This window comes from Alternaria triticimaculans (assembly GCF_023758025.1).
Source record: "Alternaria triticimaculans strain BMP 0046 chromosome Unknown scaffold_10, whole genome shotgun sequence".
Lineage (NCBI taxonomy): Eukaryota > Fungi > Ascomycota > Dothideomycetes > Pleosporales > Pleosporaceae > Alternaria > Alternaria triticimaculans.
The window spans coordinates 570,501-595,735 of record NW_026055967.1 but is presented as its reverse complement, the minus strand read 5'-3'; the positions used below and the strand labels follow the sequence as shown (position 1 = coordinate 595,735).

At 52.9% G+C, this 25,235-nt stretch overlaps 9 protein-coding genes across 9 annotated transcripts; 2 read left to right on the top strand and 7 right to left on the bottom strand.

The window, feature by feature from the left end:
* Positions 1-438: 438 nt before the first annotated feature.
* On the bottom strand, positions 439-1,089 carry J4E78_007072 (uncharacterized protein; the record flags this gene model as incomplete). Its single annotated transcript, XM_049367681.1, has 1 exon — positions 439-1,089. The coding sequence occupies one exon, from the start codon at positions 1,087-1,089 to the stop codon at positions 439-441; it is 651 nt and encodes a 216-aa protein (XP_049220651.1).
* A 2,866-nt stretch (positions 1,090-3,955) lies between these two features.
* On the bottom strand, positions 3,956-5,400 carry J4E78_007071 (uncharacterized protein; the record flags this gene model as incomplete). The annotated part of the gene is made up of 2 exons (XM_049367680.1): positions 3,956-5,327; positions 5,381-5,400. 2 exons carry the CDS (start codon positions 5,398-5,400, stop codon positions 3,956-3,958), a joined length of 1,392 nt encoding a protein of 463 aa, XP_049220650.1.
* A 419-nt stretch (positions 5,401-5,819) lies between these two features.
* J4E78_007070 (uncharacterized protein) lies at positions 5,820-7,682 on the top strand (the record flags this gene model as incomplete). Its single annotated transcript, XM_049367679.1, has 3 exons — positions 5,820-6,752; positions 6,830-7,107; positions 7,214-7,682. 3 exons carry the CDS (start codon positions 5,820-5,822, stop codon positions 7,680-7,682), a joined length of 1,680 nt encoding a protein of 559 aa, XP_049220649.1.
* Positions 7,683-8,178: 496 nt separating this feature from the next.
* J4E78_007069 (uncharacterized protein) lies at positions 8,179-9,822 on the bottom strand (the record flags this gene model as incomplete). The annotated part of the gene is made up of 1 exon (XM_049367678.1): positions 8,179-9,822. The coding sequence occupies one exon, from the start codon at positions 9,820-9,822 to the stop codon at positions 8,179-8,181; it is 1,644 nt and encodes a 547-aa protein (XP_049220648.1).
* Positions 9,823-13,565: 3,743 nt separating this feature from the next.
* J4E78_007068 (uncharacterized protein) lies at positions 13,566-16,642 on the bottom strand (the record flags this gene model as incomplete). The annotated part of the gene is made up of 2 exons (XM_049367677.1): positions 13,566-16,509; positions 16,632-16,642. The coding sequence occupies 2 exons, from the start codon at positions 16,640-16,642 to the stop codon at positions 13,566-13,568; spliced, it is 2,955 nt and encodes a 984-aa protein (XP_049220647.1).
* Positions 16,643-16,882: 240 nt separating this feature from the next.
* On the bottom strand, positions 16,883-18,163 carry J4E78_007067 (uncharacterized protein; the record flags this gene model as incomplete). The annotated part of the gene is made up of 1 exon (XM_049367676.1): positions 16,883-18,163. One exon carries the CDS (start codon positions 18,161-18,163, stop codon positions 16,883-16,885), a length of 1,281 nt encoding a protein of 426 aa, XP_049220646.1.
* Positions 18,164-18,931: 768 nt separating this feature from the next.
* Positions 18,932-19,951, bottom strand: J4E78_007066 (uncharacterized protein; the record flags this gene model as incomplete). The annotated part of the gene is made up of 1 exon (XM_049367675.1): positions 18,932-19,951. One exon carries the CDS (start codon positions 19,949-19,951, stop codon positions 18,932-18,934), a length of 1,020 nt encoding a protein of 339 aa, XP_049220645.1.
* A 318-nt stretch (positions 19,952-20,269) lies between these two features.
* J4E78_007065 (uncharacterized protein) lies at positions 20,270-21,563 on the bottom strand (the record flags this gene model as incomplete). Its single annotated transcript, XM_049367674.1, has 3 exons — positions 20,270-20,547; positions 20,610-20,967; positions 21,027-21,563. The coding sequence occupies 3 exons, from the start codon at positions 21,561-21,563 to the stop codon at positions 20,270-20,272; spliced, it is 1,173 nt and encodes a 390-aa protein (XP_049220644.1).
* Positions 21,564-23,409: 1,846 nt separating this feature from the next.
* Positions 23,410-24,987, top strand: J4E78_007064 (uncharacterized protein; the record flags this gene model as incomplete). Its single annotated transcript, XM_049367673.1, has 4 exons — positions 23,410-23,576; positions 23,694-23,812; positions 23,871-24,232; positions 24,283-24,987. The coding sequence occupies 4 exons, from the start codon at positions 23,410-23,412 to the stop codon at positions 24,985-24,987; spliced, it is 1,353 nt and encodes a 450-aa protein (XP_049220643.1).
* Positions 24,988-25,235: the final 248 nt, after the last annotated feature.

Below are 25,235 nucleotides of genomic sequence, written 5' to 3'. Positions count from 1 at the left end.
CATGTTCCAGAGGACAACGAGGTTTCGCGTTTGAGAGTTGAGAAATTTTTCAGAGATCTCAAGTCGAAGGATACTGAGAATGCACTTATGAATGTTCAAAAATATGTCAGCAGTCGGGTTGGGGAAGGAGTTGAGATTACGTCAATTGATGCTCCGACTCCCCGCTACAAACACGTCATGGAGGGAAAGTGGGAGATTATGTAGGATTAGGCGAGGTATGCGGGAATCTTGTAGTCCATCATGTAGTACTCAAGGCTTCTCTGATTTGTTCGGATATCTTTTCGTCTAGGTCGTCGATGTTGCGTAAGTTGTGAGTGTAGTCCACCAGGGACTTCTACTACGATACCGCACTTTGCGCAGGTGTATAGTTTTAGAAAGCGCATTTCTTGTACCATTGCACTTGCTATGATATATGCACCTTCGCCATACGCTTCAAGTTCACAGCTTCCGTAAGATAATCACGCGCCCACCTCCAGCATCTTTCCGGTACTGATGCAAGTCCGTCTCCACAACCTCAACCTTCTCCTCCTTTTCCAGTCTCTGCACTTCCTTCTCAAACCCCTTCTCTACCCAGAAGCTATCTAGCACGGTTGCGACTACAACCCCACCATCCTTGACAACCCTTACGAACTCCTCCAGCGGCTCTGGTCCGAGATGACCATGTGTGAACGTACCGCAGCACGTCAGCGCATCGAACTTTCCGTCCTCAAACTCCAATTTCTTCGTCAAATCCGCAGTCGTAAGGTCATCGTACACGGCGGTGTTCTTAGCAACCGCTAGCATGCCTTCGCTGATGTCGAGACCTAAGATATCCGTAGCGCCAAGCTTGGAGAGCTCGATACCAACAAGACCGGTACCGCATCCAGCATCCGCAATCTGTAGGCCAGCGAGAGGCTTGTCGGGTGAGATGTGGTTTAGCTTCAGGCCGCGGGCTACTGCTTGAGCGACGAGACGTGGCGCGGTGAAGTCGTGCAGAGTCATGTCGGAGTCGTATGTCTTCGCCCATTCGTCGTATAGTTCGCGCGACTCTTCGGTAGTTTTGGCGGCGAAGACGCGGTCTAGCAGCGTCTTCTCGTCTGACGTCGCCATATTGACGGTGTGATGTGTGTCACGCTTTTAAGGCTCTGTGAACGGCAATGCTGTGATGCCTGTATGCAAAGAAATAATGCCTGAGGATACTTGAGGTCGTTGTTTGTGATGAAGCGGTACCTGCCAAGGGAGTTAGAGGTCTATGGACAGTTGTCACGCGTGACGTCATCAATCGCGATAAGTGATTTCGCGACACCACCTGGACACTTGTGCAGTGCGCAGATATCATAAAACAACAAGATGACTTTCGGAAGAGTAGACGCAGATTCTTGACCTCAAATTGATGGTGCTATGTTCGCAAGACTTTATACAGCAGCAGCGCAAAGCTACGAGACTGCTATGCGCTAGGCCACGCAGAACCCAAGTGACCTCAGGAGCTACTAGCGACGTCTTAACGCGATAAACTTTCGCAAGTTATAGTACTATCTAGATGCTATGGCCAAGAAGTCTTAACATGCCCGGCAGCAACTGCGTATGCCGCCACTCTCTTCCTAAGTTCTTCGGTCCTCTCCGGTTGTACCTCTCCTTCCATGTTTACCACAAGAACGGTCTTCCAATCTGGAAATTTGCACAATGCTTCCAAATTGACATCGTGTCCAGATTCCTTGAGCTGCTTCAGCGAGCGATCATTGAACACCGACAATTTCTTGAAACATGCGACTACGCCAGCAGGTATGAGGTTCTCGATAGTTGCGAGTTCTCCAAAACCGACATGAAGTGGGTTCAAGGAAAATGGCAAGAAGGCAGTTTCGTTGTAAACCTGGCGGCAGACCATAGAGGGGGAAAGGAGCCGGTCTAAAGACTCGTAGCAGCGGTACTGGCGACAAAGCTGATGAAAAACTCTGATTAGGAGACGATCTCGAGCCACATGTAGTATATCTATGAAGTAGCAAGCGAATGTGTACCCATAGATCTGGTTTCGCAGCTCTCGCGGTAGGCGTAGCAACGGAGAGGCAGTCTGATTCTGAGTTGTGCTTTTAGGGTCGATAGTTGCCGGAATACAACGACAACTTGATTATGGTGCTTACATCTCATTTGCTTCAGATTTCGACAGCTTGCTGGTAGAAACGTGCTTATTGCGACGCAGGTATTCCAAGAGAGAACGGCTGCAGACGCGTTGTGTGCCACGACATTGGCATGACATGTCTTGGATGTGTACAGTGGAAATGGATCTTTTGGAGTCGATAAGCCAGATGAGCGCAATCAGTTCTGCCCTAAGGAAAATCAAGGAACTAAATCGTAAACGCAGGCCGTGTATTTAATGGAACGATAGGTCGAGGGGAGGAAGTCATACATCATGCGGACGAAGACAATCATGAATCGCAAACAGCATGCATTGCCAGGTGACTACTATAGTATTGGCTTTGTTAACGAATTGGATCGCGTGCTTGCTCGTTTCACAATCGATTCAGATGTCGTGTACAGGTTTTAGGTGGGAGGGTAAGTAGCTAAACTTCGCTCTTGCTAGTGACGGCCACTCGGTATAGGCAATGTATGAGGTGATGCAGTGTTGCATAGAGTAAATGTACAGTGTGTATTAGCGAAAAGAGGTAACGCATGAGACGAAGAGAGCGTATCCATGAACGAAGAATGGCCGGAAAAGGAAGACGACGCTATGCTGGACCAGCTGAGCTTCCGTGATATGCTTTAGCAAGCCTTGAACGTATATTCAATCCGTTCACAACATAGCCAAGATGGCTGCCATCATCGCCACACCACCACTGCCAACCTCCATCTTGCCTGCGCTACCGGTGAAGTTGCTCATTCCTGCCATAGCACTGCCTGTTGGCATGACCATGCCATCAGACATGGTCATACCGCTCTGCATGACCATACCGTCGGACATGGTCATGCCACTCTCCATCGACATTCCCTTGGACATGGAAGACATCGCAGACTTCATGGCAGAGTTCATCGATGAAGCGCCCGAAGAAAGGGCGGCTTCGCCTGTCGGGGCGGGCTTGTTGTCCCAGGCCATTGTGACGGGAGGCGCGGAGGGAGACATCATGGGGACCATTGATGTTATGGTGGATGAGCTTTGTGCGAATGCGATGGGAGCGAAGGCCGCGACGGCACCGATGATCGTGGAGGAGCGCATGGTGAGGTATGTGATCGTGCGAAGTTGTAGTAGTAGAATGAAGTCGTCGAGTACGTTCGCGTCGGTTCGTAAGGAGTGTATTAGGTGAGTCCGGCTCGTGAATCTGGGGTATAGTTTTGTGAAGGTTTGTAGAGAGCGAGAGCTTTGAACGGCGAATCGCTAGGGGCGACTTCCCATCTAAATACCTTTCTACACATCACGCACTTGCTCGAAGAGCGCCCATTGTTTCGCAACCTAAGAGCTGTCATCGTGTATATCATCTCATGCGACAGTCAGCGCATCCGGATCTTCAGCCTCCGATCCACTGTGGCGTCTTGCAGCGTCGCGAACCAGAGAAATTCTCGTGAAACAAGCGATTACAGGGACAATGGCTGTCGATTTCGGGGTGATGAAGTTTGGAGGGTGTTCGAAGTTGGTTTCGGTCGGAACATCGATCGACGCCAGTCCGTGCATTGCCGAAACGCCAAGGCTGAGGTTTGCAGGTGCCACAACCTCACCTCTTCGCTCCATCATCACTCACAGTGTTACCGACAGTGAATCCATCGAACAGCGTTTGCCTTTACTTTACATGTGACCTTTCGGATCTTTTAACTCATCGGCTACCGTTCAATGCCGCAAATCTCTCGCCTGCGTGCGCTGCTGCTGTCTGGCAGGATGTGGGCACCGTGACATAACACGATTATTATCATCCAGCAGCGAACGACCAAAATCCCCAAATCCCAACAATCCAATCATCTCCAACTTCCACGCAATCATCGCCCTCCGCAGCTAATCGTCAATCATCGCCGCGAACTCATCCGACATCCAGTACCGGTCGATCCGAATCTTCACGATGAGCTCCATGTGCTCTGGGCTTTCGTTCCAAGCGTCGGGGCGGTGAGGGTATCGGTAAAGCGTGTTCTGTTCGAATGCCCACCTCAGATTCTCCGCCCAACCGCTTGCATCAGATGGGTCTGGTTGGTCGATGCGGTACAGCGGTCGGTAAGGCGGCTTGTGACGGGGTCCACCGAAGGCGTATGGGCCGTATGCATCAGTCTCTCCTGCTTGACGTTCGAAAAAGAACGCCATGTCCATCGCGTCCTCATCTTGTGCGTTTGCAAGCGCTGTCTCCCATGGCACGACTGAATCTTCTGGAGGCGCGGCATAACTTGTTCTCTCAAGGTCTCTGCTGGCGCTGGCCATGACGTCCTCTTCCTCCACCTCTTCTTCTTCCTCTTCGGCAAATTCTTCAACGGCAGGCTCATCATCAAACCATACAGACTTTCCCGGCCTTCCTCTCAGCTCTTGCATGTCATGCTCTGTTTCTGACTCTGGTGTCCCGCCCTTGGGTGGAGGGACTGCTTCTTTCTGTCTCCTTGATACTGGCAAGTCTTCTTCTATGTCACTCTTTCTCTTTCGCTTAGCGTCTTTTTTTTTCTTGACTGGCACGAGCGGAGCGCTGGTTGACGCGTCTTGAGAAAGAGAAGGCTTTATACCAGCCCATCGTTGGGAAGCAGCGCCATCGCTATGTTCTTTTCGAACAGTAGCTGCGCCTCCCACCAGCTGCAATACCTTGTTGTAGTCGCGAGGGTAGAACCACGGCTCATGTGGATTCTGCACGCAATACTCCACCATGCGAGTCAGATCTAGCGCATCATGGCCCTGCGGCATGCAGCTCAGGTCTATGGCTAGCTTCTTGAAGGGTATCTCTGTCGGAGGGATTTCGACATTTCCACTAGGTGGCGAGAACCTTGCAACGTTGAGATCGGCATCGTCCCAGGTCGACTTTCTCTCTTTGTGGAAGCTACCATGCGTCTGGAGCCGCCAGTCTTTGTACCCACCTTGGTCCATCGTCTTGTAGATGCTCTGTCGGCAGCTTGCCTGGGGCCACTCCTTTGGAAGCTCTCTGTAAGTGTTCACAATGGCGCACACCTGAGTCGGAGTCGCGCCGTTCGTGATCAGGCGGTACACCACGTCAGCGCAGTGTATGCTGTTTGGAAGGAATGCGAGGAGCTCTACGGCGGTAATGTTCGCGGTTGAAGGAAACGGGAGGTATCTTGAAGGCGCTTCTGGGCCAAAGCCGTAGCCGAAGTACTCGTTACGTACTCTCGATTTGGACTCTGATGCGTTCTCAGCCGGTCCTGGGACTGGCGCCGTTGACCTGCCGAAAAGTTAGGAGAGTGTGCCTATCGTGAGACAATTGGCAGTTAGTACGGTCGCGGCGGATGGTCCATGGTCAGAGGTGCATGTATGGTGTTTGTGGTGGTGATGGGAACCTGCACGTGGTTAGTAGAGTGTGCCTCGCGCTTCTGTTGTGGCTGTCGCTATATCAACGAAAAGGCCACTCTACCCGGTCCGAGCGTCCTTTGAGCAACTTTGCTTGACTCCGCCGTCACCTGCGTCTCCGAAGTGCCAGCGTCAGCCCACGACAAGGTTCGCAGGGTCTGCTTTCGCAGCCAGTGGAGACACCACGCATCGATCAATCAAGACAAAGCGCAGCGAAACTTCGTATCGTCCTTGAAGACGCTCACAGTTTCACTTTCCAGTAAGCCATCCTCCGCGCATCCGGCCACCCCTCGCAGTTTCTGCACAAGGTAATCTTCCAAGTTTGCCTGCCTTTGCTGATCTCGTCCTGACCATCAGATCAGTCAACATGGCGGCCATTGCTAAGAACAACGCTTTCGGCTATCACAGCCCAAGCTGGAACCTCCCCTTCCCAAACGGCAATCTGACCGCCGCCGAGATCCTGGCCTACCTCCCGCACTGGCTCAAATCCATCGATGTTATCGACCGTTTCGTGACGCACGGCGCGAAAGCTGGCCATCTCGCTGCTATGATCAACGAGTTCAGAGACCAGCCGCTGGATCAGGATTTTCCACCGAATTCCGCCATGGTCATGATCCAGTACGCCATGCGACGCGCCGGCTACGACGATTGGAAATTCGGTATGCATTTGGAATATAACATTGGAATTCCGAGACCTGAAGACAACCTCAACGTCCACGGTTTCCGTACACCTAACCGGACTCACCCTAAGGACGTGAGGACTGGTACACCTAGACAGGACAAGGTCAACTGGGACTCGTCGCCGTTGGAGTTCAAAGATCTTGCCCTCCATGTGAAAGAGCACCCGTGCGGCGATGACGCACTGGACCTCACTCGCTGTGTGCAATACGCTGTTGAGCACGAGGAAGAATCGTGGCTTTTCCCCACCGATTTCCAGCGCCTCATCACTCACCTCGGAGGACCGGCCACAGTCACCCACAGTCACTACGATAGGCAGGTGTTTGCACGTCACAGCAACTACGCCTTTTCACCCGCCAAGTCTACACCCGGTAAAGGCCGCGCTCCGAGAACGCCCAAGACTCCCAAATCATCCAAGCTCAACAGCAAGCTTAAAGCATCGCGCGGTAGCAAGAAGAAACTCTTCGACGACATCGAGCTGGTCGCCATGTCACGGTCCGCGACACCACAGAAGCGTACAGCTGAGGGCCTTGGGAAGGTGCTGGATGGTAGTAAGAGGAGGAGTGGCAGGCTTGTCGGCAAGCAAATAAACTTTGCTGAAGAGCCTGAAGTTGACGCTGAGGTAAGTCTATCACCCGTGTTCGACGATGGTCGATCCTTCGACGTCTTAGATGGTGACATTGCTGACACTGGCTTCAGGACAAAGACTACTCCGATTCACCCTACGCGACTCCCTCCAAGAAGCGCAAGCTGTCTCGTCTACCGCCGACCCCCAACTCGTCCGCCGATGATGACGATTTCGTAGAGGACGAGTCCGAGCCTGATGACGATATCCCGGAAGAAGACGCAAGTGAGCCTGAGGAAGCCGTTTCGCCAATCCCCGCCGCACGCGGCCGTCAAGCGGCGCGCAAGGCTCGCTTGAACATCAAGGCTGCTTTTGTACCTGAGCGTCGCACTTTGAAGCTCAAAGTCCCTGGGTAAGTTCATTATTCGCCTCTGATGTCATGTCCACTCGGTCTACAAGGGCCTTGATCATCTCCCGGATGACTTCAGCGATGGAGCATCGCGCTGACCATGAACCAGAATCGGACCGTCACCACAGAAAGTTCGACAGCAGACGATGGTGCCCTCATACATGATGACCGAGTTCACCCCAGATGTCATGGACGCCGCTCGCGAGTACCTCAAGCGCGAGCCCATCCACTTCCCCGCTCCCTTCCTCTCAGAGGATCGCCTCCGCATCGACGACTACAGCATTTACCTCTACGCGTCCCCTCCACACACTTCGTTCCCCGAGATGTACGCATCCGCCTACGATTACGCCCGCTTCAAAGGCCCTCGCCGCCACGCGCCGTTCCGCGAGCTTCACCTGCTGAGCCAGCCTCATCCGAAGGACACTAGTGACTGGGCTGAGAATATACGTTGGGCTAAGCAGCAGTTTGACTTGTTTGGTAGTGTTTGGACGGAGTATGACTGGCATCTTGAGTGTATCGCTTCGCATAGGTATGAGATTGGTTGGGTCAGTGAGGAGGTTATTATGGATGGTATGTGAGCTGGCTGGGCGTTGGGCTTAGTTCTGGAAATACTTTTGAGCTGCGTTCTAGTCGTATTGATGCCTGGATCTGCCTCTGGATATTCTGGACATCATGGCAGTCTTGCGCTGCAACACGAAGATGGACATAGAACTAGATACATAGGACTGATGATAATGCACTCTCGCAGTCCACCTTTGTTTCAAATTTCCATACAGTGTTTCTAGTTCTCGCGATCTTGTGAAATAGCACACATAAGCAGGCATTCGTGTCAATTGTATCATCTTCGATTATGTGAGGTGGATTTGCTCAAAGCATACGACTAAATGAAAAGGGCATATCGCGCAGAATGTACAAGACGCCGGATTTCTCTAGGGAGCTCTACTAAAAAACGCCATGCTACGCTCGCTAACCTTTTCCAATACCGCGCGCGAGGCGCGCTCCAATCCAGATGTATAGTTGTCCGATACGCGTCAACCTTTCGAGAGACCTGATATGTGGTCTTGTTAGACCGCGCTATGCTTCACGAGAGGAAGGTTCATCAGCGGGGTGTTCGGCAGTGCTGCCGTCGACGTCGTGGACCACGATGGAAGGGATCGAAGTCTCCTGACCAGTTCCATCATTGGCATCATCGTCCTGCAAACCGAGGTCGTGGTCTTCCGGGTCGACTTGTGCGAGCTCCATATCGTTTTCCTGGTCGACGTAGCCACCTAGCTCACGGTTGATGCTGTCCAGGATCTCAGGATCGATGCTCTTCAGGACCTCAGGGTCGATCATGCTGAGATCGAGAGACGCAAATGAGGCAGTGTCGTCGTCAAGCTGTTCCTCGAATGGATTTGGGACGTGAGACTCGTTGTCATGAGCGGTCATGTCGTTATCCCAAGGGCCAGACGGAGATACAGCCCTGGCGTCGTGTGCAGCTGGTTCGATTAGATCGGGAAGACTACGATCATCTGCGAGGAAGTTGTCTAGAGCGTCCGGGCCAGGTGTGTGCTCCACGCGGCGGTTAATAGGCACGATGCCGTTAGCGGCCAAGACGCTGACATACAACGCGTATAACTGATCCTCTTGTATCGTAGCTAGGACATGTGACAGGTCTGCGGCAGTGTTGTTCATGATGCGACTAAGGATCAACGAGTTGATGGATGAAAGACCGCTTGTTGCAGCAGGAGCTTGTGCACGAGAAGGGCCAGCGTGGTTTGTCATCCTCATAGGGGCGCGAGGCGCGGGAGCGGAGGGCTGGACAGAAGGAGGCTGTTGGACAAACGTAAACGCCTGAACAACAGGGAACTGCTGAAGATGCTGCACGGTTGCCGTCCGCTGTGCTGCTGTGAATATGTGATGCGTGAGGTTTGTCGCAGCCTGGATCGCCTCCGGCTCAGGCATGACCTCCCACACCACATTCCTCCAACGCTCAAACAGTGGACCATCTCGATGAGCAGGGAGTACCGTCTGGGGACCACCCAAGAGCTGAGTGAGCCAGTTAAAGTCTCGTGGAAACATCAGCGGTAGGTCGATATTGGCGACAGCAGCCTTGACACAGCGGGTCAGATCGAGCTCGTCGTCGCCGGATGGGTATACCCTAACGTCAGCTGCCAGTGACGCGAAATGAACATTAGCGACGACCGGTTTATGGTGACGGCTACCCGGGACTTGGATCTCGCAGTGGTTTTGGACACCGGCAAGAGTCAAGTTATCGTGGTCCCAAGCCTGGCCGACTGTTGGGTAAAGACCGGCCTTGTGGCGAGTCATAGTCCATTGATCGTCCTGAAGATAGTGTCGCATCGTCCCCTGGGCCAAGTGAATCACGGCATTGGTGGCGTCTTGCCGAGAATTGTTCTTCACCACGACTCGAAACCATTTGTGGATCCTAATGAGGGGGTAGGCATCGCCACCGTTCTGGACGAATCGAACAAGGACGCCGGGGCTACGAATCAGCGCGGGAAGAAACGTCATCAGTTCTGCACCGGTGATGTTGCCGGTTTGCGGGATGCGGAGATACCGGGTGACAGCGTTTGGACCGAAGATGTCAGTTGGGGAGGCGTGAATCGAGCCGTCCTTGTTCTTCGAACGTGCTTTGCTCATGGCGGCTGGTTTCTCAACCCTAGCCCCTTTGACCGGAGATGAGTTGGCTGAAGGAGTCTTTGGATTGCTCGCCATGATGCCTTTGATACAAGTATTAGTGTTTGGTAGAGGAAACGTTGTAGCAATCGGATGGAGGTTTGAGCGGTGCTTGAATTGCTTGCACTGCTGAGTATGGAACTTACTGGCCGAGAGTCTACAACTTGGTCGATACAGAGTAAGACGGGTAATTCGACGAAGTCAGGTATGTAGAAGGTGTTGATAGATGCGAGCCTGGTCAACGATATATTGTTGCAATGCTTTGGCAGCCGCGAACGAAGAAACCTTTGTTTACGACTTTAGCAGATGCATGGAGAGGCGCCTTGCCTCAAAGCTAGACCAAGATGCAATCCAATTATCGCTTGAACAATGTGCTAGCGCTTCGGGCATGAGGGTCTGCAAAATGTGAGCACCAAAGGCCGCATTGACGAAGCTAAACCAATCTGAACCCCGCGATCAAGGGTCTTGAAGGTGAGGTTGAAACAATCCCCGCGTTCGCCAATCCAGGAGTGGCCACGTGAAGGGCGAGAACGGCCCATTTGGCCAACTTCGGAAGGCAGGTGACTCAATTTTGCCTGCGTTACTATGGAAACATTCGTCCAGGGCGATATTGGGGGTTACTATTGCCGATAACTCCATCAAGCGACGTCAAAGAGACTGGATCTTTGCTCCGAGAGCAATGGCGACATCAATATCGATTGGCAGGTGATAAGGACAGATGGAGTACCTGAACATCTCTTCGGCCTCTTGTCCTCGATATTGAGCATCGCTGATACATCCACACCTGGCGGAGGCTGGTCGCGGACGCACTAGGTTGGCCAAAGCGACTAGGTACGCGACCGAGGACTAGATAGGACGGAAAGTATATCGACGTATACATAGTCCTCGACCACGAAGAGCGAGGTCTTGCCGCTGGGCCCTTGTAGTTGCAGGGGCTCGAAGACGATATCGCGTACGTAGGGGGTGAAGAGAGCTCGCGCACTTGGTGTACTCATGCGCAGTCCGCTTGCTTTCCTCGTGGTTGCGGTACATGTCTCCATACGCATTGTGACAAGCACCGTAGCAATTCAAGCGATGCCGCACGACAACATCTTTTTCACAATATTAGCAGTAGTTGTAAGAGATTTGCGCGGCAATCGGTGGAATCCAATACACTATACGTTCGTGCTCATTCAGCTCTTCTTTCTTCTATGAACGCTACCATGGCCTGAGCAGAGGCCTTGGTAAAAGCTTGTAATGATCGTAATCTTCTTAGTGCATCTGAAGACCTTACACTGAGACTTCAAGGGAACCGACTGTAGTAGGTACGATGGGAATGATGCCAGGAGTATTGGTGCTAGACACCCTGTAAAGGACACGGTGACACTGTCAAAACGCGTGGATCATAGCTTTAAGAAACACATAGGTGGTCTTAGATACGCGAATGAGGTCTGTCGGAATGCATCGTGGTTGAGCTTCGTGTGTGAAAGAGACGCGTTGGCGCGTTGAAGCTTGCCATCGGAAATGGGGCGGGACATTTTGCCGATGTGGGGCTGCCGCGGTAGCTTGGCGTCACGTGAGCCATCTCCCATCTTGCCTGACATATATGTCGATGCATAAGGAGCTTGCAGGTTCTACGTAAAATTATACGTGACTATGTTCTAAAGCGAGCCATAACAAAGATTTTGAAATCTGCGAACGTCTAGATCCTGATCGCGACCTCTCCGCATGTGGCTTAGTGTGAGCGGTAGCGAATTCTGCCGCTTGCCCTTCCAAGGTTGTGCCGAGGTCGAAGTAGTCCTCATCAACGGTCGACGCGACAGGTCGCTGCAAGCACATGTAGCCTGGATGTGCTCACGTTGAGTTATGATCGCAGCGCCTCCTCAAGCATGGTTACTCACTTCCTTTGCGACGTTGACACTGCATTTACAGCTCAGCGAAGCCCATTAACCATGAGGTCACGCATCCACTGTCAACGTCGCGCCAACGTCTATTTTTGGCCAACGTACGATGCTGATTACGAGAAGAAAGCAGTCTAGTCGTGCAGTATAGAGCCATGGCTGCTGTATTCATCCTCATATCAGCACGCGCGAAAGAATCAAACCGAGTTTATCCGGATAACTCTCCAGGTCTTCGAAGCTGATGAATTGACGACACTAGAAAAGAACACAGCTCCTCCGACGTTTCCGCTATAAACTACAACGCCTCCATCCGTCGGCTATGCTATCTATCACCGCGCAATCAACCAGGGGTAGTCGAAACTCATAGGCCTTGTCCATTCTTCCATCACCTCATCATCCGTCTTTACCACCACGGTCCGCAACGCCTCCGTGCGCTCGTCAAGATTCACCATGTAACGCGCGACATTCGCTCTGACTGCATGGCCGATTCTGCAATCCTCGTCATAGCAGCCATAATCTCGACATTCTCTCCTCTGACGTCGACGTTCCGCTTTTCTTTTCGACTCTTCTGTTCCGATTTCTTGTTCGGCTTCTTCGTCCTCTTCGTCCGCGAATGCTACGCGCTTGCGACTTGTTTCCACGTCACTCTCATGATTGTGTCTGAAGAGGCCGAATTCGAAATCCAATGCGTCATCTTCCCTCTGCTTTTCGCATTGACTGGCTGCCGCACCTATTTCCTCGTTTCTTTCGGCCTCCTCCCAAAAGCTCAGAGTATCTTGAATCCTTTGTTCACTTATATCCGTTTCCTCACTGTGTCGTGCAGTCACGTCACTCGGAGGAGCAACCGTGATCTGTATATTGGAAGTCTCTTCAGTCGCAGAGACGATCAAACTTCCCTCCTGTGGGCCACGGCTTGGAATGGGGTTCGTTGGTGGATAGGGATCAGACGATGATGACGTTGCTGATGGAATTTTGCCCCCCTGCGATTTGTTATTCTTGGGTGGACGACCGGGGCCTCGTTTCTCAGGCTGTCCTTGGATTTCCGCCGGAGTTTCTGCACGCGCTCGTTTTGACGTTTTGGGCTTTTTGGGTACTGATCCTGCCGGCAACCCATCTTTGCGTGGTCGACCACGTGGGTTCTTTGCCGGGGCTGCTTTGGTACCGGTTTCGATATGTGGTGCTGTCGCTGTACGTGGTGGAGTCATGGTAAGGTGGCTTCGATGCGCGCTTGTGAAGAAGGTAGGTGGTAAGGAAGGAGAATGGCGTACTGTCCGATAATTGACATGAAGGTAAATGATTTTTCGTTGTGCTAGTATTAGTTTCCGCTGGAACTCTGGTTTGTCTTCGTTCGATGAGTCTGTGGAAGTCGCTGCGGCTGAAACCCATCCATGGTACGCGTGTTGTGGCGCCATGGCCGATACCTACGCCAGCGGAAAGGACCACTACCGTTCGTCACAATGCACACATTTTGGTGGAAGCAGCCTTCAAGCTTTGCATAGTCATTGCTTCTCTTGCAGGCGCGCTGGCTGCTTCCATTTCCATTACACTTGTGTTGGCATCTGCACTGAGGACTGCTAGAAGTTGCGTCGCACCTTGCCGCATGCACACCATTGGATTTCAACAAATTGATAACATCGAAGGTAAACTAGTCTTTTATATACGAACGATTTCCAATAGCATCCCTGTAGAATGCAACACACATTGTAGCTACCTAGCTACCCTTGGTGCCTGCTTCAATCCTCCCTCGGCGCTAGCGTTCGCGAGCCACTCACAGTGTCCGTGTTTGAAGACGAGAAGACTTATCGAACAAGAGTCACGACTCCTACCACACAATGAAATATAACGCAAAAACCGCTGATACATTCCCAGAAACTCAATTGAATCCATTCGATCCCGGCATCCTTACAACAACGTTTCCGGCTCAGCGTCGTTGAACGCGCCGAATGCTGAGGGATTGAAGTATTCCTCTATAGCACCATAGTCCAATGGAACTGCGCTGAAGCCTGATGGTATGGCATCTAGCCCAGAATCCCACGGTATCGGCGCGTTCAGTTCGGCGCGAAACCAGCCCTCTGGGTCGTGGTAATCGCCGTGCACATCTTGAACCCTTGCATCTGTTTCGGGTACAAAAGGATGGACGTATCCTCCTGGGGCTTCTGTATTGTTCCAGTAAGAAGCTTGGTTTGCATCGTAATGCTGCGATTGCTCCCTCTGAGCCACGCTAGGGAAAGAGGCGTTGTTCGGCTGATCGGGCCACTGGACGTCTCCAGTGACGCCGATCCTACTCACGCCAAGAGCTTGGGCAAGTTCCAGACGGGCGTTATCGAGGTGCTCGTTTCCCGTGTTGGGTTTCTCGTGAGATACCCCATCTTTTAGGATATTTGTCCCGTCTGCATCTCCAGGGCAGTGTGAAGTCAGTCCTTTGATGGACTGGACGATGCCTTGCAGTGTTTGTGCTTTGAGAGAGGGTTTGCCTTCCTCCGCATCTAGTAAGACCTGCCATTCTGGCAAGCCGAGAGCATTCAGTGGTGGATAGTTCTCCTCGAACATCACGCGATAATAGTCCGTGAAGGCGCGAAAGCAGTCTTCCTCTTCTGTCGGAAAGACGCTTATCGCCGATGGAAGATTCTCCCTGAAGTAATCCATGATAGCTGGCACATCGGCCGCAATGTAGTCCTTCGTGTCCATGCCGAAGGATATCTGCGCCAGCCGAGTCGCCATTGCTAGCTCAAACTCGTCTGCCGTCGGAGGAGACGAGATGCGCATTTCACTCCGACTGACCAGCAACTCCATTCCGTAGAAGTTGGTGCGCTGCATTATTTCGGCGACGTGGGTGGGATGCGCTCGCCAGTTAACCCGTCTTTGCGCGTCTGACTGAGCGAAGCGGACACAACGAGCTAACTCTGAGTCGATGTGAGGTGGTGGTGCTGTCATGTCGCGGAAAAGGTGGGGAGCTTCTGCTCCATTCGGGACTACCCAGTCTAATCGCTGGTTCAGAGTCTCGACTTCCAATACCTCTGGCATTGGGCGATACTCGCGCTCTCGTGGTCGCGGAATCGCAGGTCGATCGGTGAACTGGGCGAGGTAATGTTTGAAGTTATGCGGGTTTCCTGGGTCATAGCCTTCGCTGTAAGCTGCGCCCGTGTTGATGATGGCGTGATTGTTCCTGTCTATCAGAGAGGGAACTGTGGTCACAATCTTTGGAGCGGGCTGAGGTGCAGCAGCAACGGTTTGTGGCGGTGGTTGGCAAACACCAAATCCCTCGAATGCATCTTTGTTGACGACGCGGACTGCATTGTCTTCCGGTGGCGGTGGTTTGTAGGTACCGAACCCTTTAAATGCATCTTTCTCGACCGCGGGAGATGCAGCGGCAACGGCTTGTGGCGGTGGTTGGTAAGTACCAAAGCCAGCGAATGCAGCTTTGTTGCCAGCGGGAATGTCGTCGTCTTGCGGTGTCGGTGGTTTGTAGGTACCGAATGCTTTTGAAACATCTTCCTCGACGGTGGGCAATGCATATTCCTGTGTCATTCCCATCAAAATAGCATCCAAATCTAGAGATCCCGACTCTAGTTTATCCAGGGCCGGCTCATCGTCCCCCTGGACATGGACTATGTTGGATGGATTCAGGTTGTAGTATATAGGAGGCGACAATACCTCGTTGGATACGGGCTCGGAGATGGGGGTTGGTAACTGTTGAGGTTCAACTGCCTCGAGCGCTGCATCTATCTCTTGCTGAGATTGATCCGGTTCTGTCGTGTTGACTACATCTTCCACAGGCTCTGAGGGTAGCCACGGTGTAGATATGGCAAAGTACTCAGTCTCAAAGTCTTGAACTGGATCATGTCGGATCTTGCCGTGGACTATCCAAGGCAAAGGCTGTTGATTATTAAGCTTCTTCAGCTTCTCTGCACCACGCTCTCGAAGATCGTCATCGGCTTTCCGCTTCAATGACTGTGTGACCTCAAGTTGTGCGTCTTCGGTCTTTCGATTTGCTTCTGTGGTGAGCGCGTGTCGCTCACTCGGGGCCGCTTCTTCGACAGCCTCCTCAGTGGATGCGACAACACCCTGCGGGAACTGGAAGTCTTTGAGATTGGGATGATAATAGTAATCAGCCTCTTGCGCCCGGAACTGCGGCGTATGCCCCTCTACGCGGCGACACCTGCGTTGAGCTCCAGTATTGGTGATATCTTGCAGCAACTTGGCGGCGGCTGGTGTTGGGTCTTTGGGCTTAGACGGCTGCGGCTCGTCTTCCCAGACTTTGAACTTCTTCTTGCTGTCTCGACCTAATGTGTGCTTTATAGTATCGGTAATGGACTTGAGTTGAGATGGCGTGTCGTCGACGGGGAGGGCGGTGATGTCTTGGTGGGGATGATGTCCGCCTGAGACGGGATCAATGCTTGATGGGCTTGCAGTCGGCGCAATCTGTGATGGGGCCTCTTTCAGGTCGGATGAACGGGGAGAACCAGGGCTGTGGACGGGAGTGAAGTCGCCAGCAATACGTCGGCGCTTGGACCCATGGGCTTTCCTTGTGCGCTTATGTATAGTGGTGTCGTCGGGGTGGCGCTGTCCGTGTGGAGTGGTTGTCGGATCGTTTTCATCGTTTGATGGGCTGGCGCCAGGAAGGAAAACAGCTTGCTCTGGCGCAATCGATGTCGAGCGGCGTCTCTTGTTGTGACGCTGAAGTGTAGGTGTAACCAAGGCGGGTATCTGGGTGAGCTGGTCGGCCATCTTATCGGGGAGGATGGTAACGGCAAGGACGGTAATGGCGAGGATGGTGATGGCGAGAGTCTTTTGATAGTTGAACGTGGTAGTTCTCGATCGGAAGTGCGTGCGGCGGGTGTGTGAACTGTTGGAATGAGAAGTAGTGGTACCCGTGGACGAGAGAATAACGTCAGACCCCGTGATTTGGCGAAACTAGACCCAATTGTCTTCGAATATTCACTGTGGTTATCGCTCAAATGAAGTCACGAGTAGCTCATGTGGGTGTAGCCGTGATATTCACTACACCATAGCACAGCTATCATGAGCTGACTCTTTATCAAGTTGAGTGCACCCAGACGGCTATATGTCCCTCTCCAAGCTACTTCCATCACTTCACGCTACACCGTATACTTCAAAAACTTCAAAAGCATCGGACGCAAGCGTTTTTCCAAGGCCTCCAATGCCTCTGAGCTCGCACGATCAGGTCCATAACACTCACGCGGCGCCCTCTCGGTCTCCTAAGCCCGATCCTTTGCCGCCTTATCCCTCCTCTCTCTCTCATAGCCAGCAAAGCGCTCGATGTCCTTGGGCCACTGTCCAAAGTAGTCCCAGTGATCCTTCGCGTACACGATCGCAAGCGCAAGGTCGCAGTCGAGATCCATGGGCATGACGCGGTTCGCTAGTAAGCCGGTTAGATATCGGTTTGGATATTCGTCTTTCTTGGGATCTAGCGGTGACAATGCGTAGACCTCGAGGATGTGACGGTAGTTCGCGCTGGGGTCTTTGCGCAGAAACTCCCTTCGCGCGTCGTCTTGCTCGCGCTTGAGAGCTGCGGCGGTGGCGGCAATATAGATCTCTCGCTCGCGGGCTTTCTCGGCGTCGTGAGCTTGTTGCGCCCGAACGCGCTGCTCTGCGAGCTTGGCCTGCTGGAGGCGACGATCTCGGGCGATGTCGTCGGGGGTCATCCGGTTGACAGATGCCGCAATCCCATTGGCTGTTGCAACCGGTCTCATACGATTGTAGGGCCCTGGATTGAGAGGATCATTGCTTTGAACGATGGGAGCGAACGGTGCGGCGGGAGGTGACATCGTATTTTGCATGGTGTTTTGCCTCTTGCCTGCATGCATGTCGCTTTCCGGGGCTTCTGTAGCTTGACGTTTTTGGCTCATGCTGGCGGGATATGCTGTAGCGTGCGCGGATGGCGATGAGCCTGGCCGTGTCGGTGAGGGTGGCAGCTTCATTTGTACATGCGAAGGGCTCTGTCTGGGTGGTGATTTCTGGTAGCGAGCGACGTCGTCCGTGGGTAGCATGCGCGGCTGAGTCTGCCTAGAAGCGAGAAAAGCGTTGTTCTGTTGATGATGTCGAAATTCGCTAGCGTTCGGTGCTTGCATCGAGCGTGGCACAATAGAGATAGGTGAGACGGCGCCCAGCGTCGCTGTATCTTCGTTTCGCGTAGGTGAGGATGCATTGGTGGATGCTCGCACTGCTGCCGTGCTCAGGGGCGAAGCGGTCGTCACCGAGGTGGCCATCTTCGGGGGTACCAGTGGGCGTGAGGCACACGACCTTGCTCCGTTCAGGCTGCTGATAGAAGGGCTCCGGGCCGCATTCTGACCTTGGTGTGGACTGTTCTCGCGCGGTACTTGCTGCTGCTGTCCTTGTTGCTGTCTAGCACGCTGTATCTGAAGCTGGTACCATTGTTGTTGGTCTGGTGGCGCCTTGTTGAACCACTGTTGTCGCTGGTCAGGGGTCGCCTTGCTGAGCCACTGTGCTCGCAACTGCTGATCAGAGAGCCTGCTCATCTTGTTTGCGGTAGTAATGATCGATGATATGTATGAGGAAGTTGATGATATGGGGAAGTTGTAATCGGTGATTGAGAAAGAAAAGCCGTGGAAAATACGAAGGAGAGACCGGGGCGACAGGCAGCTGACCTAAGCGATTGTCTTCGGCTCGCAAAAAAAGAGGTTGGTGAGAGGCGCCTTCACCTTATGTATTTTGCTATTGTGATAGCCACGGTCCGCGTCGCTCAATAGGGTCGCAACGTTCCAAGGTTGAGCTGCCCTCCTCCCGCACCACTATCGGCTTCTTCAAATGCAATAAACTCGCTCAATAACAAAGAATAGTCAGGACTGGTCGACTGGAAAATTGAATCCTACTTCTGGTGATGTTGGCAGATCGGGAAGGCGTTGCGTTCACCTTCACTTGCCAACCACCTCCTATGACGACACGAGCCTCTTTGGACGATGGCAGCTATTATTTTTACCAAACTTGAAGTCTTCAAGTGGCTAGATATTCCTAAAAACAAGGGCGATGAGCTAGGTACCTGTGTCGCGAGCAAGGTCTCGAGAGTGCTTCCGTGGCGTGTCATCTTTCTTGCAAACGTGTGACATGAAGGGATCAGGGAGTATATAGCAAAACGGCCAGATAGGATGGTCGGCGACGACACTGCCTACGCGACTCTGTTGACTTGAAGTTTGCAGTTTGGAATGAAGCTCGCTTTACCCAGAGGTAAAACACACATAAAGGAAACGAATGAGACATCGATCAATCGACAGGAGCAATCCGGCAGCTCACAACTTATTGTCTTTCCTCTGATCCCTGACCTCTTGTGCCATCCTGACCATTGCATACAAACTCTGCAGGCGCGGCATCTCATAGCCCCTGTCCCGCGCAATCCTCAATGGATTGCCAAGAATGACCTCAATTTCCATCTTCTTGCCCGCTTCCCAGTCTATGGCCATGCTCGGCTTGCTACCGCTTGTATTCTTTTGTGTAGACCGAATGATCTGATCGGGCGTAGCGAACTCTTTGGGCATGGGCTCGCCGAGGATCTTAGGAGCGGTTTCGAGGATCTCGGTCATGACGCCTTTGAGATGGCGCTGCAGTTCTGGATCGAGAGACATGACGTTGTTCGGGAGGCAGAGGGTGAGGACCGAGGTTGGGTTCATGGAGGCGTTGATGGCGATCTTGTGCCAGCGGACGAGTTGCAGTTTGGCATGGCTGTAGGCTTCGGCGTCTTTGATGCCTCCTTGCCTCAGCATCTCGATGAACGCGTCATTCATCAAGACGACGCGGACGTCGCTATCTTTTCTGCTCCCGGTGTCTAGATGGGGCAGGTACGGTCCGCTGTTGATCCGCGTCCATCTGTTGTGCTTAATTTGGCCGTGCTCGGGTTGCGCGCAGGTTGCTATCGTGACCGCCGAACATATCGCAGCCTGTGGGAATCGCTTCGTATACGGTTCTTCTACGCCCAGACCATTCTGTATCAACACAATGGCCGTCTTATCGCTGACTAGCCCCTCAAGTATCGTCGAGTCATCGCTCACGTCGGGTAGCGCTTTCGTGCTGACTACAATGAAGTCCCACTGTATGCCGCTCGCTCTTGCTTCGTCCGGGTTCGCAAAGGTGTTGGCCGGTACGAAGGTGTAATCGCCGTATTGCGGTGAGGTAACTTGGAAGCCGTTCGCTTTCACGGCTTTGTAGTTGGAGCGGCAGATGACCGAGACAGAGGTACCGGGGACAAGGGCAAGACGAGAGGCATAGAAGGCTCCAATGGCGCCGGCACCAACGATGAGGACGTTTGCAGACATTGTGTGAATTGTTGGTTGGAAGAGAGATGGCGATGGCGACCCTGGAGCTTCGCAATGGTGCCTTATCGATAAGCGGCGCTCTTGCCGAGGTTGCGATCCGCGTCCACGCGTCTTGTCCACCAACACTGTCACTGAGATCCGTCGGGGAAGTCACCCATTTGTAAGAATATTTGTAAACCCCTCTATTAACTCTAGAAATATTTTTGACCAACGCTTCTACACCTCTGATTAGGTATATGTAAGCCCTTGAAGACAGATCTTACGATCTAAGCCGTAGCTGTACATCGAAACACGCCATCTTGACGCTTCTCTAGCCATCTACAACTTCGCCCACACAATATGCCGTCTCACAACATTCTTCTCATAGTCGAATCGCCTCACGACTACCGCTTCGTCAACGCGGCCCTTGCCGTTCGATCCATCCCCGATAGCGGCCCTCGCAGCTCCAGCCCTATCGTCGATCGTGAAAAGGAGACAGACGGCAACCATATGTGGATCATCTCCTTTGAAGATGTTGATTTTCGAAACATATTTTCCGCCGAGCTGGGCTTTGTGCTGCGCCAGGAAGTATCCAACGGCTTGCCCATTCGGAGATCCTATGTTCACAATCGAAGTCAGCAATACAATCCCCAGAACGTTGAACCGATATACGACTTACCGAGCAAAGCGAGATATTCCGGATCATCTGACCCAAACTCGCAGCCCGACCAGATCATTATCTCATCCAAGTCGAGGCAATTGTCTTGCAAGATCTTCTTGATTATCGCGACCGTCTCGTCATTTATAATAGGCGTACTAAGGATGTACTTGATACCACCCACATTGTTTGGACTCGCCAAATTCCACAGTCCCCACATAATGTCGGAACTCGATTTCAGTGCGGGAAGCTCATCGTTGGGCGGAGGGTTTTCGAGGCCCCAGAGGGCTTGGGCGCTGGTCGCGGGGCTCTGACGATTGGTCATTGCAATGAGGCCTGATGCTGCGTTTACGCCGATTGTGAACTCGGCGCCGGTGACCTACAGAGATAAGATGTCGTCAGTAAGACATGGATGGACCGTCATCGTCTTTTACCTACACGATAGTAGTTGTCGTTGGCTTTATACCACTGCTGCTTGACGGGTGGTAGATCCCCCTGGTTGTCGCGTCGTACTGCTGGACCGTCCTTATGGTTAACAAAGTAACACCGATTAGGTCCGCCCTGGTAGGTACTACGCGTATCGATCCTGAGGTCATCGAACATGCTCTTGAGCTTGTGGCTATGCTCGAACTCGCACTCATCCTCATGACTCGCGCGGAATTGGGGGGTGCCATCGTCACTCTCGATCTTGTAGCCCCAAGTTTCAAGCTCCTGTTGGATGGGGTTGGTCCAGGGACTATCGATCGGGTTGACAAAGGCGGCTGCTGCGCCATGTGGAGAGGTTGTTGCTGATAGCAGCTTTTGACCTTTGCATGTGGCTTTGTGGTATATGACCTCGATATCGTCAACGCGAGCGACGAGGCTACGGGAGGGACTGGAAGAAATATCTGGTCCTTGGAGAAGCGGAGGAACTACAGTCAGGCTCTGCGCGAGAGCTATCAGCGACAGAAGACAGACGATCGCCAGAACCCGCATACTTGGTGTTCGGTTTACCCGTACGTGTAGCAAGTAAGCCGGTCATGAGAAGTCTGACCTCCGGTCTAAGTAACTGCACGGCTCGAGCGTTACCCACATGTTCGTCCTTCACTTGGTGCCTATTCCACAACTCAGCCCCACTCAGCTCTTAGCATGAGAAAATTTCCTATGAAGAGTTCAACACGGTCTGGAAGCGCAGTGATAGCGTCGTACGTAGTTTACATGCCGTCCTCGCGTACAGGGTCAATCGCACGGTGCTAATGATATGTGCAGATGTTGTAGGAGGAACCAAAGATGAATAAACAATGCCCATAGGTAACATGAGCGTATGGGAGATAAGCACTTAACCTCTTTCCGACATGTGTAATACCAGACTGCAGCGCCCAATTACACCACATTCGAGGTGCAATACGCTCTGGGGAGCTAACGCCTTCCGCGCTGCCAGGGACCGATTGGACGGAGGGTACACCGACTAATAGAGTAGGCGATGCTATCAGCGCAGCCATCGTACCAAGAGGCGTAATTCTCGAGTGTCTTCTAGGGACGTCAAGGTCGGAGGGTTGTTTTGGGAAGGCAGGACCAGCCAGATTTGGACTAGTGCCCCGAATGTCGCGACGCGAACTTCCAACGTCAAACCTCTTCGCATCATCACTCCCACCCGACGGCGACCATCACCAGCTACTTTACGCGCGTCCGTGATATCTCCGCCATCGCAATCAAATCTGGGTCCGTTGCGACTGCATTCTGGCTGGTCTCGTACATCGCGCCCGTTGATCGTTCGCCGGAGCACAGTAGAAGGCCCGCCACACGAGACTCGTCGGATTCAGCGAACATCGAACCATAGGTGAAGACATGCGTGTATGCTATCAGGCCACAAAAGAGAGATGGCTTCGCAGTAAATGGGTGGCGACGCGCTTTCTAGTCGGTGGTGTCCACCATCCTGCCGTGCAGGTCATTGTGCGCATAGGTAGTGCTGTCTAAGATGTCTTCCCTCTTCTTCTCTCGTAATTTCTCTCACCTTCATTGGGATTACCTATCCGTTCCACCGCTTGTTATCCCGACCGCGGACGCTTTCAGGCCATTGAGTACTGGTTGCCACGTTTTTCAGCTGAAGCCTCGTGGGCGCCTATCATGAAGGCGTGACGTGGCTGCTGCCTTTTTGTCTCTATATATTCTAGCCTTTGCAGCTTCCTCTCTTCTCTTCCTTCATCATCATTATATCTCATCGCTCATTACGCACCTTGTTGCATCAAGACTATCATGCCCTTCACTACATCCATGCATGGGCGGTTTACATTCATCAGTACTATGAGAATGAACTCCCCTAGTGGCTGCAAGAGCGGACGCGCAATGCGCATCTCTCCTCGTGTTCGATGGTGAGTATGTCGTCTTCACGATGAAGTCATGTCGGTGAACTGACTGAATCAGGATGTGCAGCAAGTTTCACATTCACCAGATCACCGGTGCTGTCTCTCGTTGTCTTCTGTGGTGCCTGTAGCAGTGGGCGCGCGCCCTTTACATCTCCTCGAGCCTCATGGTGAGTGTGCCGTCTCCGCGGTGGATTGGTGAAGTCATGTCAGTGAACTGACTGAATCAGGAAATGCAGCAAGTTTCATGTTCACCAGGCGACGGTCCTCGCTGCAGTCTCTTGTTGTTATGGCATATGGTGAGTGTCCGAGCGCCTGCGAACAACAAACTCGGTTACAATTTTCAGACTATCCCATCCCAGCCCACGCTACTCAGCACCATGGCTGAACGCAACGAAAGCCCCCAGACTTTCATGCCGATCAGCCAGACGTCTAGCCGGACCTCAATGTTGCCTGCAGCAACATTTCCCAACGCTAACATGTCATCCAATCTAGCAGCCTACTTCGAGGACGAGGTCGAGCCGCAGGTTCAGATGCCCAACGTCGCCTACGCACACCAGGACCATACGAGCAGAGCATTTGGCGTCAACAGTGCCTACCAAGGCAGCTCACCGCGCGAGTATAGTGTCGGTCGCGAGCTCCCTAGGTATGTTCACACCATTAGTCCCGTTGACCTTGATGTTCCCATCACACCTCCATTGTTTGGAGGTCTGCCATGGCAACGGCATGTGGAAGAAAACAAAGCTAATTCTTCACTTTACAGCGAGTCGGTCTTTCCGCCATTCGAGCACATGAACCAACCCCCTTTGGAGCCGACAATGGCGCAGCAGGAGTTCGATCCCAACATGGCGAACCCCTTCTACGACTACAATCCGCCAAGCAGTGAGTCTCCCCTATCCAAAGCACCTCATGTATCCGCCAGGCTGACTGATCACTTTAGAATTGGGGGAGGTTGAGGGTCATGTAGACCTCAGCGGCAACATCCGTGAAGTGGTCAACAGCCTTACAGCTCGCATGAACAAGGCCGAGTCGGAGGTCTCGGAGTTGCGAGAGACTGTCGTCCAGCTTGGTCTGGCGGCATTGTCGGCTCCAAGCACCCCCGTCAAGGTCGCTCCAACACCGTCTAAGACCTTCGAATTCCTCAACACCGGTCTGCAGGACCAGGAGACCTTCGAAACCAAGATTGTCGGCAGCAACCAGAAGAAGAAGGCCACGAAGACTCATGCCCGCAAGGAACTTCAAGTCAAGATCCCCGGCCTCAAGATCCCTACCATCGCCCCGCTCCCCTCTGGTCAGCCAGATGTAAGTCCTACACGTCCATGTCTCCACCATCGTGTACTAATAGCGAACAGTCTGGCTACCTCACCGGCGGCATGATGTCTATGTTCCCCTCTACACCAACGTCTGGCGGCCTCCCAAGCTCACCTCTTACCCCCGGTCGCGTCGGCCCGCCCACCCCTAGCAAGCGCGGCAACAGTGGTAATACGTCCATCGCCAAGCGCAAGGCCCACGTCGCGCGAGGAAACATGGCGCCAGCCTTCGTCGTCGTTCCCCAAGTTCCACTCACCGACACCGAGCTCATCGTCTACTTCTTCCAGTCTCTCGGTCGTCCTACCGTCGCGCTCCGCCTCTACTCCCGCAAATGGGGCCCCGCGCAGATGGTCGAGACGCTCAACGCCCACCGCAACCTCGAGGGCGGCTACCTCCGCAACACCTGCTCCGTCAAGTGCATTACCGCTATCAACAAGGGCAAAGAGAAGTACGGCAAGAACTGGGCAGATCAGTTCCGCGAAGGCATCGAGAACGCCAATGACCTTATCGCCACTGACTTGATCCGCTACCCCCACGACGAGTTGGAGGGCGTCCTCGACTACGACATCCGCTATCTCGGTAACGGCCTCAAGAAGCACCCCGAGCAGGGCGTTGACGGCGGCATCTTCACCCGCTGCGTAAAGTACTGTATCAAGCAAGACGCCAGTTACGCACTGTCCAACGTCCATGAACTCGCCTGGGCACTGCAGACAGGTCAGCTGACTGATGAGGAGGAGGCTGCTTAAACTTGTTTTGAAGCATACATGGTTGTTTTGAAGGAGATTTGTTTGTTTCAGGATAAGTGGTTGTATACTGCAAAGTAAGATTCTGGGCGAGGTAATACATGGTGGATGGGATGTAGCTAGAATGAACTCATTCCCCTAAGTTAGACTTCTTGTGCATTGTGTGAGTGAGCTGATATGTCCCCAACGTTTTTTCCAAAGGATGTAGGAAAGGTTATGGAGTATCGTATACCTCAACGCTCTTCTTCGAG